General features: G+C 44.1%; 1 protein-coding gene across 9 annotated transcripts in view; it reads right to left on the bottom strand.

Annotated features, from left to right (window-relative positions):
• EYA4 (EYA transcriptional coactivator and phosphatase 4) overlaps positions 1 to 19,307 on the bottom strand; it is an 818,352-nt gene that overhangs the window by 16,374 nt on the left and 782,671 nt on the right. For all 9 annotated transcript variants that reach the window (XM_069607662.1, XM_069607666.1, XM_069607661.1 and 6 more), the window contains 3 exons: positions 12,039 to 12,097; positions 11,768 to 11,928; positions 3,230 to 3,344 (listed from right to left, as the gene is read on the bottom strand). In XM_069607662.1, coding sequence (XP_069463763.1) covers positions 3,230 to 3,344; positions 11,768 to 11,928; positions 12,039 to 12,097 — 335 coding nt within the window. The remainder of the gene's footprint in view (positions 1 to 3,229; positions 3,345 to 11,767; positions 11,929 to 12,038; positions 12,098 to 19,307) is intronic.

The following is a 19,307-nucleotide window of genomic DNA, read 5'->3' as shown; positions in this document are numbered from 1 at the left end:
AATATAAGAAAGCATGTCAATTCTGTACTTGCCAATATATGTTAATACCCCTACGTAAGAACAAACTCCTGTTGGCTTTGCCCAAAATGCCAGTAAATAATGCATGCCACTTCACACTTGCATACTGGCTGCACTAATATAGCAGAGATGGATTTGCAACAACGCCCAACAAACCGCAATGTAGGCCAATCTAGCTGCATAATATAATGAGCCCCATCCAGAGGCCCCTGCCGTGAAACAAATGCACAGCACAAACAGCATACACTCCCTCATTCACATGCACACCTATACAATACATGCATATACTTTCTCATACGCACGTACACCCATACAACATAATCTATCCCATTCATTCACGTACACACACACTTACAGACACGAAACCACACATACACATACATTTGTACAATTTGTTTCTTAATTACAACCCTGATCTCGTCTCTGCTCATTCTTATGCCACTTGCCACGAAGGTCCTCTGCTTCCCGCGCAGCACACCACAGAAACTAGGAAACAGCAAGAGCCAATTGTCCAGGGTCCCTCTTCTCCCTATTCCCTCCTGCATTGATGGTAGAGATCCTAGGAGAAGCCTGTATTTCTTTCCTGTGTTGCTGGCACTTTCGGTGGCCCAAGATTCATGTCCTAGGAACCGAAACTAGCAAACCCAAACATGTGGGAAAGAGCCTCTTACTCAACAGGTTGCTTTGCACTGCTGGAGTCGTTTTTGCCAAAAGTACCGATGTTGAGTACCTGTGGGCCCATCTCCACCACGAACCAGGTTAGATATTTTAACCTGGTTTGTGGTAGAGATTCTTGGGAGGTGAGAATTTACTGCAATTCCCCATAGACTTTCATTGGGGTGTGGGGGGTTTCTCTGATTCTGTAAACTGTTTTTGCTGGGTGCAGAGTCCATCTTCCGAACTCTGAAACACTTCCTTGGGGTCTCCTGTGGCCTTCACTGGCATTGATCATCTCAGCATCTTCACCTGTGGGGTAGATCTGTGCTTACCACAAGTGTGGATTTGCCTCTAACATTTCCCTCAGTTCTATGGAACTGTGAACTGATACAGGAACGCTCAATAAAAGTGACTCTTGGGTACTTTACCTGCCCATGGCAAGGGATGCATTCGTTTTCAAAAATTGATTAGCAGAGCTTGCTAATTAACATTTTCATGAAAAACAAACTTATTTGATTAGCAATTTTGTACTCGTTTTTTTTATGTCACCAGATGTTATTTGTACCAAAGACATACAATTAGCAACAAAACAGCATTTTTTGTGTACCTCTGAAGACAATAGTTGAGTTGAATGGCTGTAAAATGTAAAGGTTAGCTGCATGAATGGACAAATAGATGTGATGAAAAGGCTCTGCAAATACTTTTCAGTACAAGTCTCTGTGCAGCTGGGTATAGTCCGTGCTGCACTGGACACAAGCCCTGCCTGCCCCATCACTTGAGGAGTTCAGAAGTTACATAACTAAGATCACAAAGTTAAAAGGAAGACATAGATGCAAACTTAGTACTTAGTATGGCGTTGCGGCATGCAGGGTAATTTTCAACACGTATATATAGCGTTAAATGCCACTTTTGGGGGAGTTAGGGCTGGTACCATACCTCAAGACCAAGCAACAAAGGCCCAAGCACAGCATACCATCCATGCACACCCAGAAAAGCAGTATTTATCGCTATTAGCACCCTGAGCCACTATCTAAGGTGCCAATCCTTTTTATGTTTGTTTTTGAGGGAACCAGGGTTTGTGCAATTCAACTTTCCCTTCAAAAGAAATTACACGTGTGTCTGCAATTGGAAATAACTATTTCCAGGGCCAGGAGGTGGGCCGGTGAGTGGCAGCACAGTTTACTTGGGGGATCAGATGGGGAGGGGACAGACTCCAGTAAATGGAACTAGTTTTAGGCTTTTTTTGTCAAATCACCCCTTTCTGTTGCATCCTTCAAAAACAAAATCATTGGCAAAGCCAATAGTTTTGGGCGTTTGTAGTTTATTGTATTTCACATTTAGCATAGAGATAAGGAATGATAGCACAGAGAGGAAGAAATTACAGCATGCGAAGGAATGAAGGGCCAAGCCGGGAATAAGAGAAGCACAGTGGGCGTCTGGGGGCGGGGGTAGAAATACATATTCAAAGAAATTGTTCCTGGTGGAGACATACAATTTTTAAGAGAGTTAATTATTTGGTGTCAGAATTAATCCAGAGGACACTGAACTGGGTACAAGAAGGTGTGTTTAATTTTTACTCGTAAGTAGTTTCCTTTACACCTTATTTGACAATTAGAAATACAGACATATTCATCGACTTATTAACATCTGTTCAATTCTTCAAGGAGGAATTTTGTCATGGCGAAAGACTATAGCGTTGGGTGCATAAAAGAGGAAAGTATCCCAACTACTCCCAGTGTAGAGTGAAGGGAGGTGGGATATATGTGCATGAAAGGGTGTTTTTAGGTGCAATGAGTAATAGCAGCCTAAAGAAATGGTATTAGGCCAAGGTGGCAACAACAGGAAGAATGAAACAATCCAATGGATGAACGGTAGACCAGCAACAGTAAACAGTAGAACTGTACAACAGTTGAAGGAAGGAGTGACCGTTACATGTGATTTTACCTAATGAAATAATTTGAGGGCCCCCCAAACCACCTGTTTCTCTTAGTTTATAATCCTACTCCAACCCCCTCATCATCCAACCCCTTACCCCACCCCCCCATATATATAGTGACAGAGCAAGGGGGGCAGAGCGACAGAGCAAAGGGGACAGAGGGACAGAGCAAGGGGGGACAGAGTACCAGCATAAGGGGGGGCGGGACAGCACCAGGGGGGAGGGACAGCAGCAAGGGAGGACAGCACCAGGGAAGAGGGACAGCACAGGGGAGAGGGACAGAGCATTTGGGTTTAAAATCAAAGACTGTGCCTTGTAATACTGTTTTGAAGGACTATTAATAGCATACATGCTTCAAGAAAAACTTGCCTTTTAAAAAATCATCGAATTCTAGAAATGCAACCGTTTTTAAAGAAAAAGAACATCTGAGGAAAGAATACTTTCTAGTAAATGTACACATGAAAATGATGGCTTTAGCAAAGGCTATGCAATAATGAAGACACAAAAATAAAATATATTGGCTATGACATTGTACCATGTCTAATACAAAATAAACACATACCAAATGTCAAAAAGCTGGCAATTACTGTTGCAGTCCATATGCACAAGTGAACTTACCTTGTGCTAATAATGGACAATGATTTTAGTGCATTTGACAACCAGGAATCCGTCAGAGCTTCAATCTCTGCCCTTAACTGCAGCCAGGCATCCCTTTTAGCTGGGCCAAGGAGTCCTTCAATTATTAAGTGGAAGAGGAGGAAATAAAATGTACACCTGATGACAGATTCAGAGAACATGCCTACATATACATATATTAATTTCTATAAACATCTGTACATTTGAATACAATAAAATGGGCATAACATCACCTCTACCATTGACATACAATGTTTTTTTTTTAAATCAATATTCTTTATTCAGCATAAAGCCATTATCTTAATAAATAGAAATACAACAAAATCACATACAAAATAATAATCAAAGGTTTCCTGTCGATTGTATAAAATACATTGAAAACAGATATTGCATATAAACAGTGAAAGCAGGGCTTATTCTCATGTATAGAACAAGTCAATAAAAAGCATAAGACAACAGCCTAAATATACAATTGCAACCCCATACATGCTGTAGTCACTGGCATAACAGGGGCCCCTGCAGCCCCCTCGGTTCAGTCCTTTACGGAAGTAATTTCTTTATGAAGTCAGAGTGACTTCAAAAAGAAGCAAATTATTTTTGAAGTATTATGACTCCCCTCAACCCCATGACGTGTGCGTGTGTGAGTGATTCGTGAAAGAGTGCACACAAATGTATGAATGGCTGGGTGTGTGTGTACAGTGAGAGGGTGAACACTTAAATGTGTGGGTGGCTGCATGTATGAGTGTCTGGTAAAAGGGTGCACACAAATGTATGGGTGGCTGGGTGTGCGTGTACGGTGAAAGTATGCACACTTAAATGTAAGGGTGGCTGCCCGGGTGTGCCTGTATGGAGAAAGTGAGCACACTTACATGTATGGGTGGGTGCCTGGGTGTGTGTGCATGTATGGTGAAAGGTTGCACACTTAAATGTATGGATGGCTGGGTGTGTGTGTGTATATATGGTGAATGGTGTGTGTCCTTGAGTTCAGGAGTGCAACAAAACCTAAATTTCAGAGGGGCTAACCCTTTAAATGTTGGGAGAGGTGCTAACTTCACGTCTGGTGGGGAGGAGCAAACCTATTTGTGTGGGGGCATCTAACTTCTTTACACATTTAAATGAGATTATTCTAGTGCAGCTTCAATGTTACAAGCAGTTAACCATCTCATTTAAGTCTGAAAGCCCCACTTATGGACTGCTGTGAGAATGACTGGTCTCATGTTCCCTCTCTACCCATCCCCTGGCATGCAAGTACTAAACCCACATCACAATTTCAATTGCTTAAAGAATGTGGCATTTGAATGCAGGTACTTACAGTAAAATGCTGTACATTACTCATTGCTGGGCCGGGCCTTTGTTAACAGCAGAACCCAGGTGCCGTTTAACATCTGTGTCCTTTTCTGTCCAGCAACTGCTCTGTAGGTCAGCCACTCCAGGGCCTGATTCATGATGCCCAGGCCAAGTCAACGTAGCCCACAATTTCAGGGCAGGGGGTGGGTGCCGAAGCCCAGTCAGCTCAATGGTGCTGCACCACTACTTGTGTTTAATGCCTTGATTACTTATTGGTAATCTTCATTACTCCTAGCCCTATTCTTCCTCATCCCAGTACATGTGTATGAGGCAGTACTTGTGTATGAGGCACTATGCCTCATACACAAGTACTGAGATGAGGTAGAGGTACATGAAGGTAATTCCTGACTTAGCTATCTGTAATCTTCATTACTCCTAGTCCCACTCATCCTCATCCCAGTACTTACCTATGAGGCTGGAACCTCATACATAAGCACTGCGACGAGGAAGAGGGACGTGGAGGTAATTCTGGGCCAATGAGCTGATTTTGGAGGTTGGGGTAGGGAAATGGGAGGAAGAGGGGATATGTGATGGGGTGGGATTGTGCAATAAATCATAATGGTTGTCTATGTCCATGCTAAGCAGGCATGATATGTGGTATTAGTTGCATTTTGGTGCAGTCAGTCTAGTCTTTCCTCAGTTTGGTATGAATTTTTTTAACTGGGCATTTCTGATAAAGCAGTCCTGCTAAGTGTAATTACCTGGCTAGACTGGCATTTGCGTTCTGCCAGTCTAGCCATTTCTTACTGCAGCACTGTTTATTTTTCTGGGCATCTGTGATAAAATTATATGATACGGTAAGTCATATATAACGAGCCTGTACACAAGTGCTTTTAGGCACAACAAGACAAGGGAAGCAAAATAGAGGGAGGACAAGACAAACGATTTTACTAAGCCTTGTGTCATTCAGATCGTGCAAGTGCGAGAACAAGAAGTGCAATGGGAAGGGGAGGTGGGAAGTGCAAGGGAGAGGTGAGGGGAAAACAGGCAGCAATGCTCTGAGTAAGTGCAGCCAGGGCAGCACAGCTCTGGGTAGTGCAAGCAGAACAAGGGACTCTAGGGTTACAGTTACAGCCCCTAACTGCGTGGTAGGCCCGGAGGAAGTGCAAGGGTGACTGATCAAGGAAGAGCCTGGACTCGGTGAGACTGAGGGTAACCAAGCATCCAGTTGGTACAGAAGACAGGTAGGTCAGCAGGGGACGGAGAGAGAGAGAACGCAGAGGAGAAGAGGAACGTTTTGAGCTGTTTCTGGAACTTCAGGTGGTCCGGCTCAAGTTTTGGAGGGCCAGGGAGGCCATTCCAGAGGAGGCACCTGCAGGGGAGAGGGACCTACACTCCCCCCCCCCTCTCTGCCTGGAGAAGCATCTAACCCTTAGGGCTCCAGAAGGAAGGTATTTTGGAAGAGAGCGTTGAATGTAGTATGGATCCCAGCCCCAGAAAGCCTTGTGGACAACGCAAAGGGTCTTGCACTTGATCCTTGCAGCCACCAGGAGCCAGTGGAGAGATTTCATGGCTGGAGAGTTATGGTCTTTGGGCTTGAGGCCAAGGATAAGTCTCTCAGTCCTGTTCTGGATTAGTTGCAGAGGGCGGAGAGTAGAGGAAGCCAGATTGAGAAAGTGGCTGTTGCAGTAGTTCAGCCTAGAAAGAACCAGAGCTCTGGAGACAGTGAGCTTCTGGGGGAACGTGAGAAAGGGAAGAGTCACTTTGAGGAGGTGCAGCTGGTAGTGGGACTTCTTGGTGACGTCCGAGATGTGAAGAGAGAAAGAGAGAGTGGAGTTGAAGATGACACCAGGAATGAGTGAGAAAGGAGAGTAGGCTGAGGTGAGCCTCAATGAAAGCTGAGTCTCATCCGCATAACATTGAAAGTTAGAGAAGGTAGGGATCAGGTGGGCCAAAGGGGCCAAGTAGAGGTTGAAAATCCAGGGTGAGTGGATAGAGCCCTTGGGAACGCCACAGGTGGAGAGAGTTGGCAGAGTGAAAGGGACCAACTTGGACCTGGGAGGGGCGGTCCAAGAGGAAGGAGGTCAGCCACTCCAGGGCCCGATTCATGATGCCCAGGTTCTCACAGAGTGCTTGATCAGGATGGTGTGGTTGACCGGGTCGAAAGCAGAGGGAAGTTCAAGGAGGATGAGGACAGAAGGAATGCTGGAATCATGGTTAGAGATCAGATCTTCACAGGTGTTCTGGAGAGCAGTTTCCGTGCCTCTGGCAGTTCTTAAGCCAGACTGATAGTCATGGAGACAACCAAGAGATTCAGTGTGGAGAGTAAGCTGGCAGATGACCATCTTTTCCAAGAGTTTGGGAGAGGGGAAAGATCCAGTGGCAAAAAAATTATTACAGAAATCGCCCAAGGCTGGATCAGGGGTGTCAATGTGGTGCTTGATGGTTTGGAAGGAACAGGCAAGCATCTGTTTCGATGACATTTCCATAGATGGGACTTGTCTAGAAACCTCGTCAGGTGTTAGAAAGAAAGAGGAGAAAGGAGAGGGAGAGATTGACAAAGGCGGCCGAGAGAGGAAGAGGAGATGGTGGACAGGATGTCCTGAGTTTTAACGGAGAAGCGAGAGGCCAAAGCTGTACAGAGGGCCTGTTGATGGAACAGGAGAGGTAGAGACTGCAACAGGATTAGCCAGTTCCTTTCAGATTTTAAAGAGTGTGGCTGTGTTGTTAGAGGCTGCAGAGACGCAGGCTTGAATGTGTGCTCTCTTCTTGATGAGTCTTATTGCTTCAACTGGCATTTTGGTGCAACCAGTCTAGGTATGTCTTAATTTGGCCTAGCATGCTTTACTGTAATGTTATTATGTGTTTACACTGGTCTACATTGTGCAGCCAGTTGGACATGTTTTCATTGTGGCATGGCATTTTTAATAGCAAAGCATTAATTAATTAATGTTCATGTGCATTGTTGGTGACTTGCATGTATTGGATTCTTGTTACTCTACAAAACAATAGAAAACACTGGCTTTTTAGCAAATGTTTCTCAGAAAGTGTGCTGTATATTGCATTAAAATACATATGTATATCTTTCTCCTAGTGCAGTGTGTGGCATACCCCTTCAGCAGCATGTTAGTGCGTATTGTGCAAGCGTGGTAATCTAGGCTGGCCCCGAGTGTGGCGCGGCCCATGATTTGTTGCCGAGTTGGGGGGGGCCCTCAGCATAGCTCGCAGGGGGGCCCCCCACATCTTGTGTTACGCCACTGGCCGTAGTATTCAATATAACCAGCTGCCACGCAGAGATATGCCATGCATAGCACAGCGAGAGGTAACTCGCAGCACTTTGGTTACTTCAAGATATATCTTAGTCAGGGGGAGGGGGGGGGGACTTGCAACCCTGTACACATGTAAGTTTGTTAAGTTAACACAAAAGCAGTATCGGGTTGAAAACAGTGAACCAGGCGGACACAATGAAACAACATCATTTCTTGGGCCTCTTAAGCCAAACCCGATTAATACATTTGGCTACTAAAATGACAACAGACTGATCCCGAGTGCAAACCAGAAGAGTCATTGCATCGCTGATGGTCACCACGCTGGTCACCCTCATAATGGGTTTCAAATAAAAAGACCTCAAGACTTTAAGGATTGTGCAAAAAAACAGGAAATGGTTCACAATCTCTATATCCAAACTACACAACAGGCATATATCTATACAACCACTGCCCCAAAATTGTGTATACAAGGCCAGTCTCACCGTGCCCATCCAGAAGTCTAAATATAATGCCCGTGCATACGAGTGTTCAATATAGTTTAGGCACTTTTTCAAAGCCAAAGTCGAACTTCCTTTCAGGATATTTCTTTGCCAGCTTCAGTTTTTTGGCAATTGGTAACCATAGTTAATCTATCTGTGAAATGACGGCTTTCTTAACCCTGTTTAAGTCTGCTTTGTTGACAGACTCTGGATGCCACCAGAGATCTTGTTCGTTCTTTGTGGTCAGGGTTTTCTTCACATGATAGCGCGCTGTAGGCTCTTCCCTCTTCGCCAAACTGAGCAGGTGCACAATAGCATCTCGGTGTAACTCCAAAACTGGGTTGCACCACAGCCTTAGCTAACACACAGCCGGTTTCACCATTAACTAGGCAACCAGCGCTAAATAAAGCATAAGTGGATATGGTGACCCACGAGATAGCAGTTACAACTTCTTAAGAAATTAGTTTTCTGCATTAGCTATATCTGGGTTGCTTACATAACCCCAGATGTAATGAAATGATAAGCTCGTTTCCTGTATAGCTCAACTGCGGGATAAGTGGCTCTCCTGCCATGTCATTTATAAAAACTCAATATCCCCACACAACATTTGTACAAGTTGGTGCAAGCTCTATCAATTTAGCAGGACAAGCACCCGTTCTCATTAAATCGAACCCCCAAATAATCATAAAATGTAACCTACTCAAGCACACAGTCTTCAACTCTACCACAAATTTAGTTTTCCCTATATTAAGGGTAAGTTTAAGCTCGCCACACTTTTTCACGAAGTAGAGAACAATACGGCATTGTCTGCAATGATTAACAATGAGCCACTAGCACACGGATAACGTGAGAATTTGCTTTACACTAAAGTGCATAATTCAGATATTTGCACCAACAAATCTTGCTCATTCGGTCATATGTCCCATCAGTGGAAAAACATATATTTAAACAATAGAGTATACAAAATATTTGTTTTATTATCATTTGACCCCGTAAATAATAAAACAATTATTAATACATTAGATACATTTAACAATGGGTTTGGGAAAACACATTTCTTTATTTTGTTAGACCGTCTAGTTATGCTATAAATGTCCACTGGGGGGCACCACATAATAGGGAAACGATATACGATGTAAATGTCTAAACTTTGTTTATGTAAACGTTATGGATGTTGCGTTATTTATCATACACGCTGTTTTTCCAGCGATTTAATGACCTATGTATTCTGTCATATATTGTAGCCACAATGACATTAAATTATCACGGCATATACGAATTTCAATAATGTATAGTGCACAAAACAAGAAGCATTATCTATTGTTGCTTAAGTTACTATCCAACTTAATCGCACTAATGCTATTTAATCTGGAAAGATGTAAGAATCCAAGTTGGGCCTTCTAGTACCAGAACATGTGACCAAAAGGTGGCACACAGTCCTCTTCACTGGGTGCCTACAAAGCCAAAGAGGCTACAGCTTCCTGTATGATGTTTATGAAGGATACATGTATGAATGATATCAATCAATCGGTACACACACATCCTGAAGGTGTTAAAACCGGTTAGCTTTTAAGCTCAGTTTCGTAAAGTGGTATTGTTTGATTTGCTTCCCTTTTAATTGTCTCTGCGTGTGCCACCGTGACGCATGCAAGCAAATGAGTGAGTGAGGCAACTCTGTAGAGGTAATTTCAATGAGGCATCTATTGCGTCTTGCTGCTATGCCAGCGTGCCTCAGACAGGGAAAAGAACGCAGAGCCACGATGACCCGCCCTCGCATAGGACAGCTAAACACCACCCCATGAGACAGTCCAAATGCCCGCCATTCCAAAGCTGCATCTGCATACAACGCTCGAGGTGATTCCGACAGCAGGACGAGGACACAGCAGTGGCAAATGGGCACAGTACAGATGCCAATTAACATGAACAAGCAGTGCAGTTTTATGTCTTTACTACCAAACCGAACGATAACGCCCATGTTCAGGGGTCAATTATGCAAGGGCAAATGTGGAGCTCTCCAACGGTTTGCACATAATTTACTGGTGAAGACGGGTACAGAACCCCAGAAAGCAGAATGAAGGACAGGGGCATTACTCACTTGAGTATCCAGATTATTTGTTCATAATTATGGCTACATATACTGTGAGACTTGAGTGCAGCAAAGCAAAGTAAAGATGCAATCGCTAGATGCGCAAAACGATGCAGCCAAGAAGTACACATTCAGAAATGCAATGGGATTCCTTAAAATAAAACCGTATACTGCCGTTAAAGGCAGTACTGATAGAAATGTCACGTATAGGGCAATGTTCATTTTATCCAAGGATCACGTCTATACAATTTATTTAAAGAGATATTTCCTGGTGATTTTCTGGGGACAACAGCGGAAGATGTCAGATGTGTGCGTAGGCGTGTTACACTTCCTGCAAAGAGCTGAAGCTCTAAGACCACCTCCAGGATGGTGGACACTAGGCCCTGGCGGCTGGCAATGAGGCAAGAAAGAGGTCTCCAGGGAGAATTTTATGGGCACGCATGATCTCGTGTATCCTATTGAAAAAGCACTTGTTTTTTTATGTCCCCTGTTCACTGGTGCTGAGCTTTATGGACCAAACTGCGCCTTTATGAGCTCCCACAAATGTGTGGTTCTTTAGGATTTCAATTGAGTCAATGACTTAACACATACACATAAAATTAGTTGGATAAATAACGTAAACACTGATAAAAGTACAGCCTATAATGGCCCTTGTGTTAACCTAAAAGAGACATTTAATTGTGCAGAGGTGATGCTAACATATTGGAATATCTGCACAGGGAGCTACGCGCAAACCCACCAGGCCTGCTCACTTAGCACCAACTCACAGGAGTGTAATAATGGTCCTTAGATTACAGCACTCTCCCATGAATGTCGGCATGGTTCTTTAAGGGACAGCTCTCTTATTTTCCTTAGCACCTATATTTTTTGGGTCTCCAAGTGAGCTGCATAAGATAAAGGGATGTTTGAGGGTTTTTTTTTTCAATTCATCAGTCCCTTAAACATAATTTTCCAATGCAAAACATGCCACAGTTTGCAACAAAATCCTGCCATGTGTTTCCTTAGCCAATATATGGGATAGACATGATGTATACAATCTGTATTTAATTTTCAAGATTCTCTGAATGTTAATGAATGCAAAACAAATCTCAGGTTACTTAACCACCCGTGACAACCATGCAGTGTTGTGTTGCATAAATAAACAGCTGCCAGGCACTTAGGTCAAACGTTAAAACTTTTTAACATCAACCACGCAGGTAGCATTAAGTCATATCAAAGAGAAAACACTTAGTTGTTAGCTATAAAATGCATGGAAAGATTGTCCCCCCTCAAACAATGAACTTAATGCAAAGATCCAGACTGTTGGATTGCGGACATATGATGTTTACAACTGTTCAAAAACATGAAATGGGATGCTTGAGTTATGTTTTCACATATGCATTGCTATTTCGAAGCATACCTCCAACGTTGTTCTTGTACGTATTGTATAGTTCTTTTACTCGTCGATACCGGAACGCCAGCTTCCTCATCCAGTCTACTCCTCCCCTTACACCGGTTGGCAAACAAAGGTTTGCGCTGCTGGCCGCCGCGTGGAAGCCATCTGTCGCAAAACTGTAGGTGCTAAGAAAAGGATAAAGCATGCAAAGGAGTATTGTTTAGATCATGGCTGAGGGAGTTCTAAATGTAAAGCATGGCCAGGAGGTTGCAGAATGTGTGACGAGATCTCTTACCTCAAATCCTGCCCATTGTCATCAGAGGACACGTCATCTATGTGCACCTGGTCGCATTCCTAGGAAAAGAAAACACCACCACATGTTTCTATCATGTCCAATGTTTACACATTGTTTATATTTAGGGTGAACTACAGGAATTAACTAAGTAGATCACAGTTGTGTCAAGTAGTAGGAAAAGTGCCTAATCTTTATAGAACCATCCACGAGTTGGACAATGAATGGGAGAGCACGGCAGTAAATTCATCATCTTTAATGCAAACCAACATGACACAACCTACACAAATGGCCACTTTTAACGGCACAGGCATTAGGTGGCTCCGGGGTGTACAAAGGGCAGCACTGAGCAAACCGTGGGTACCAGTGTTGCAGTAGATGATCAATGAATGGGCATAGGGCTAACGTGGTACGCAAAAAGGAGAGCACAGTGTTTGTGACCAATTGGGTGCATCCTGATATCCCCCCCTTCTGAACTTATCCTCCACTCCCTCCCTCTTCTGTACCATCTGTGCACTTGCACGATCTGAACGTACCATGCATTGAAGATTGTCTTTCCTTTCCTCCCTGTCTCCCCTCCCGCATGTTGGCACCTCTATGTTCTTGGAAAAACATCAGAATAGTTGTTCGACCTATTTGTTGCTATCTACACTCTTAATTGTACTATATGCACTTACTCTGCCTGGCAGACTGGTTATCGTTCAGAAACTCAAGGGCTCTGAATGACTTTTTCTCCCTTGTTCCCTCCCTCCTTGAGTGCCTTGAAACAATTGCCTTGTGTATTTTTACAAATTAACATTATAATCGCTAGTGATGAGTGGCGGCTGGTCGCGCCCGAGTGCCTGTGGAGCAGAATACGCTTCTTCAAGGAGCTTGGGGTTGGCCCTCAGTAGATCTCACAAGGCGACTCATTTTTTATTACAACACTGGTTGTCCCGAAACAGTGATTTTAGGCAGTAGGTACCACATCTTTATCATCAGCAAAAGCCAAAGCACTACACTCGCCAGATAATCACCTGGGGATGCTACCTGTACTTCTGCATGATTTCTATGTAGATGCTAAAATGTGGCTTCTCAAAAAACTCAGCCAAAACAAGTATAGTATAATCTTTATCTGCATATTGGTTGTGCAGTATGTTCGGATCTAAACCAGTAGATGGCACTGTACATCAAGATTTGCCTTCACAAGAAAAATCTATTCACGAGAGACACAGCAGATTTGCCTTCTCTCCACTACTAAGAGTTTTTCCCAGAAATTCTAGCTATAAGGCGATGAAATGAGTGTGCAGTCGAAGAATAGCATTCACTTTTTACCTTTAAGCATTTCAAGAAGAGGTATCGCGGGCCACATGTGACTGCCTTGTGTGAACCTTTGATGGCATGCATGTAATCAATTTTGTTTTCGAAACAGCTGCCAGAGACTGAGGGACCAAGAGAGGACCTGAGACGACATATATTTGCTTTTTAAAAGGCTTTATTCAGTACAAAAACACATGGATTGGTGCAAGGATGCCACAAAACAAGTGCAAGGATACAACCAAACAAGGATGCTTCTCCATAGAAAGCAAATGAGGGTCAAAGAAAAAACTGAGGAGAGCAAGGTGCTCAGAAACAAATACTAATCTCCAGTGGAGTCCAGGGCCCAGTTGCAGTATCTAGGGCCAGGTCTACTATGATCTCAACTCCCCTATCCATCCTGTCACTATATATATATGTCGCTATGTACGTCCCCACCGTTCTGCTCACATGCCCGGTCTCAGGCACTTGTACTGATATCCACCATTTCACACCACTATGCTTACTCTCTTCTACACACCATCATTCAACTAGAACACAGCTATACCATGATAATTCGGCCTAGCTGTTCTCATATGAACACGACCCCACGAACACCTCATCACCCTAATAAAACGCAGCTAGCTGAGCACATTCCGGCTAGCTTAGGCGTCTCCTCAGGCCTAACGCAGCCAGAACCCAGTCTGGGTGTCCACCCACCAGACTGAACACATCCAACTGATTTCATCAGCACCACACCTATCGCTATAAAGCAGCTATCATCCAACAACCACATCATCTGCACACATATCCAGTGCACCCACGCACCATACGACACTCTTTCTCTCTACTGACTTGAACTACGGTTCCCGAGGGTGTTCGACCTACCAGCGCTTTGAAGTCATACCAATGATACATAAGGCGCTATATAAATGCCAAGTAACATAACCTAACATAACAAGCATTTGGGTCCTGGCTGCACTCCAGATCTGGCTCTACTGGTCCTGTTTTCTACCTCTCAGCACCCCATTCAGCATTTGGACCTCCCTGGCTTAGCGCCAGTTTTACTCTATTCTGAAATTGTACAGTTCACTTCCATCACCTTCCTGTGTCTCCAACCATGCTCTGCCTCCATCTGTGCCCCCCCCTTCCTCTCTCCTCTGCTCTATTCCAAACTCCTCCCATTTGAATTGCTCCGTCCGACCTCAGACTCTGCCCATTCCTCGTTTCTTCCTGTCCAGGGATTGCCCTTCTTTAACTCCATCCTTGCCCTGTTTGTTCCCTCTCTTGCTTCACTTAGCCCTACACCTCTGCATTTTCAACTAGTCTCCAAACTCAAGTTTGGTCGGTCTACCCACTTTTATATGCATGCTTTGGATGTAATTTGGTTCTGGAATGGTTTATCAGGGACACACGGGTTTGGATAGTCACTGGTTTGAATAGTGGCTCTTGATCCGCCCCCGCCCCTGCTCCATTTGTGCCTAATGTGGTATGTACTATTTGCAGACGGTCCATAGCTCGGAGGACTGTCCTGGATAATGGGTGCACACCATCTTTTAACTGGGCAGACCCGTCATGTTGACCCCCCCCCCCCCCGAGTTTGTTATGGTACCCTCGGCCTGGCAAGTGCTATTATCCCTGAAGTGTTGTTATTATCCCTGAAGTGCTGTTTGCATTTGTTTGTAGTTCCCCCTAGATTTCCTGCCAGAGGATAAAAAGGAGGAGAGGAAGCAGGAAACGCTGGGTTTTGGAGTGATGTCGCAGAAGGAGGACCAACAGACCAGATGGAAAAAAGGACAGTTGAGAAGAGTGTGGAGGGGAATTGCTGAAGGAGTGTGCAAGGTGAGGTATTGGTTGGTGAGAGATAGTGTTACTGGGGTGTGGATTCGTTGAAAGGGTGTGAGAGAGAGTAGGATGATAAGATGTCTTGAAAGAGTGAAAGGAGGGTGGCTGTAGACGGTGCAGGCGGAGTAGTATTTTTGTGGAGAGGGGAGAAGTAGTAGAATTAGTGTAGAGAGGGAACTAGCAGAAGCATGAAGAGGGGAGCATAGTTGAACAGAGGGTAACATCGGAGTCTGGATATAGACAATAGAAAGGAGGAGAAAGGGGAACATTGCAGGGATAGAATAGGAAGTGCCAGGGAGAGAAAGGAGAGTCGGTGTGTGGAGCGGTAGGTTGGAGAGAGTAGAAGCAGAAAAGGGAGAGAGACAAAAAGGAACAGGAGGGTGTGGAAGGAAGAGACAAAGTGGGACCTATGTCTGAAAGGCAGCTATCCTTACAGTACACTATTGTTGGGGAACACCTAGATTGTTTGCAGTGGGAGTTAGGGAGAGAAGGTATTTGCCTTTAGGCTGGCATGCCCAGTCAGACAGTTTTTAGATAGTAGGGGTTACCAATCTGTAGTGAGAAGCCTTGGGTTAAGGGGCACCTGGGCTAGGGAATTAACTGCCCACATTGAGAGGGAGGGAAAGCGAGAGGCAGGGGGGTGGCACTTAGCGAGCCCTTTCACTCTTGAAACAATAAAAACCGTCAACTGTCTTCAAATTAGTGTGTTTTTGAGGCCATCTGTTAACGGCTACAATTGAAATGAGTTCTACATAATCCATTTATATTGGTTAGATGTGGCTACTCCAGTTAACCAGCGATTCTCAATGAATATTAAAGTTTTGAATGCAGATGAAAGTTGCAGTTTTGAACAAACAGCACAAAGGCTGGGTGCAAAAGTTCTTATTTTCCGACAACACTGTGGAACCGCATAGATGTAAAAGCTCTTTTGTCTTGAAAGATGAAGTTGTCCATTGATTCACTATGCCACGCATTGGTGTCCAAGATGGCTTTACTGTACTGACGAAAGGGAGGGGTGCATGCACAGATTTCTTGTGGGTTATAAGAGGGGCCCAATAATATATGTCTTTTACTCTGAGGCAGTGCCTTGAAAGCTTCTTTCTAGCATCATCATATCTTTCCAATAGGGATGAATAAAGACCTCCTGTTTACGAAAGCGAAGATTAATTGGAAAATGTTGATGGGTTTTGGGGAGTTTCTGGTGGGGCATGGCAAGATATTAGCACTCTCATGACTTCCAAATTGAGGTCTTGGGAAAACGTAACCTCCAGACACCCATTGGAAATTTAGAAATTAGAAATTTGGGATGAAACCTGGCATGTTAATAAAGTGTGCTGAAGAGAGGGTCTGTGGAATGCCCTCCCTCACCCCGATGAACATGACGGCCCAAAGAGTCAAAAATTCACAAAGTCACACATTAGTCGGACAGCCCTCGGTAGGACCAGTGACTGACACATACAGAAAGATATTCTCTCAGACAGCCTTTCAAACCTTATCCAGTGAATGTCTTTAACGATGCAGGTGCTTCAACATTGGTCATGGACTCAAATGCCTTTATGGATTGCATTGACTAATACAGAGAAACCACTGAGCCGACGTCATTAGTGACACCATGACTTAGCCACTTTTGTCACGAAGTAGACTTGCAGCCACGCACGGAGTTACATGAACACACACTCGTATACAGAAAGAACATGCTTACACAGTTCTGTAGATCGAGGACAGATGCATATAAATACTGTCAAAGCTTTTATTATTTTTCTCATTAGCTAAACGCAGATGTTTATGGCAACTAACCCTATGGAACTACAGGATCACATAAGGAGCCTGGCAGAACCAAATACGACTAACCTATAGGAAACATAGCACGATATAGATGTGTAGAAATCATAGTACAAGTATAACGAGGATCACATAAGGCCATACGCCGCAGGACGAGAGAAAGCAGAACCAGGCTGCACAAAACAGGAAGGCCAGGGCTCACAGCCAAGGTCAGAGACCAGCAACACATTCGAAACGTAAAACGACAAAGGGCCAGCGGCAGAAAAACAGAATAAATCCTCAAATTGCACACCAGAAGAGCTCGATTTCGTGGTCCTCTACCATGTGATGCGGTCGTGCTAGACAATGGTTATTTACACATGGTGAGAAGACTAACAGTTCTCAGCAATACAGACATTAAATGAAACATGAACAAGTTAACAATGTTGCATCATTGAGGGCACTCTCACAGGCAAAAGTGGTACTGCGAACAGATACATTGGGAACACAGTCATTCTCATCACCTTGAAGAGGTGCACAAAGTGCAGAGAACAGAGCTGGGGACAGAAATCCAGGAGACAGAAATCCAGGAGTGGATGGCAGGGGGCAAGGGCCAATGGTAATCCTGCGACCCCGCAACAATGTAATAGATAATTTCGTGGGGATGGGTCTGGCAGCCACCTGACATGAGAGGGCCAAAATTCCTAGCGGCAATCTATACGGTATACCACTCTGATCACCCAACCAGAAAGCGGGATAGGTTTTTTGGGGGAAGGGCCCATGTTGTGATGTTTCTTTGCAACAAAAAGGCCTGACATGGGTTTGGGAGCAGAGACTCTGGAGATTTTTGAATGTCCTGTATGATCCCTGTCAGTTTTTGTAAGAAACAACAGTTCTAACGTCCCCTTGGCAGAGTCCTCCGTTTGTTACTGGGGGAGGGTTGTTGGGCCCTGGGAGCTGAATGGGGATGTTCGTGGTAACCCCCAGACCTCTGGCATACCATACCTCACAAATAGTCCTCAAGAGTGTGAGCAATGTACACCTTTCATAACGACCACAAACTTCTAAGAAGCCTTCAGCTTTGCCATATACTTACACGCACAGAAAGGCAGAGGTGTACAAAATATGTGGTGATTACAGACATCATGGAGAGATAAACAGAATTGTCTGGTATTTTATCTCAGAAAAAGAAACAGGTAGCAAGAGAAGGCCTTTATTTTGCAATCTGAAAAATTGTGAAAAATAATTCACTGGCAGTCGAATATTAAAATGTTGTCCCAACCCGTGCAACAAAACGGAACACAACGCAAAGTCCCACCAGGCAGAAAGTCTAAGTCCTTTAAGAATCACACCTGCTATAAGAGGATTAGAGTTTCATTAAAAAAAACCTTGATAAATATGCGAGGATTTGGGGTGCATTTAATGATCTTTATGCTTAGTCATTTAGTCGTATTGTAGGGTTCTTACTTTACTTTATTTTTGTAATGTTACTCTTTTATTTATTTGTTTAGCTGGCTTTCCATTACTTTACTCCTTGACTTCTGGCCTTCTCTGTTATTCATTTAAAGATTAGACTACAGATTGTATGTGAATAAGTATCACTTTGTACATTTGAATTATTGTATTGTGTTTTACCATTTCTGTAAGGTACATAATGAATAAATAAATTATTGGGGCGGGGAAACAGATTTCTTTTGTTGGTACAATTGTCTGGAGGGATGCCTGTAGTATGAGGATACTCTGTGACCCAAGAAAACTGACCTACCAGGTCCTCATTGCCAGAGCTTTACGCTATCTGGAAGGTGTACAGGATGGGAGTAACAGGTCGCTGGGAGCCATTCTGCAATCTTAAAACCAAAGATCATAAGATAATGCCAAGAAGCTCTGCCGAGAACCCTTCAGTCATGAGGTATGCCATATATGAGAAGGCAACCACACAGAGATTTGAAACAGACCCACAGACTGGGAAAATAGGCAGGAAATTGTGCAACATGTGATTCAGCCATGCATCATACTACATTTCAGCAGAGACCCCTGCAGGGAGACCCCACTCTGAGAAGGCTATAGCACGGATGATGTGACGACAGCCCGCCCTGCCCCAGGGAAATCTCAAAGGAGCTGTAAAAAGCCAGAGTGGAGTAGAGCGAGTAAGGCAGGACTTCCACTTGAACTTAATATGGCAGCTAAGGCGAGTGAAGTCCCAGGATGCTACAGATGTGCGACACCTGGTGCATATGAGACAATTATCCACCAGAGCGCATCCCAACACCTCCCACAACCGAAAGCAGAAACAAACCGGTGTTGGCCAGAGAAGTTTGGTCTGTGAGGGGCACCTGGTGCATATGAGACAATTTGGTCTGTGTGCGACACCTGGTGTGAGATATGAGACCT

Source organism: Ambystoma mexicanum, chromosome 4q, assembly GCF_040938575.1.
Source record: "Ambystoma mexicanum isolate Mex_15411 chromosome 4q, UKY_AmexF1_1, whole genome shotgun sequence".
NCBI lineage: Eukaryota > Metazoa > Chordata > Amphibia > Caudata > Ambystomatidae > Ambystoma > Ambystoma mexicanum.
This window is presented reverse-complemented; position numbering and strand designations above follow the sequence as displayed.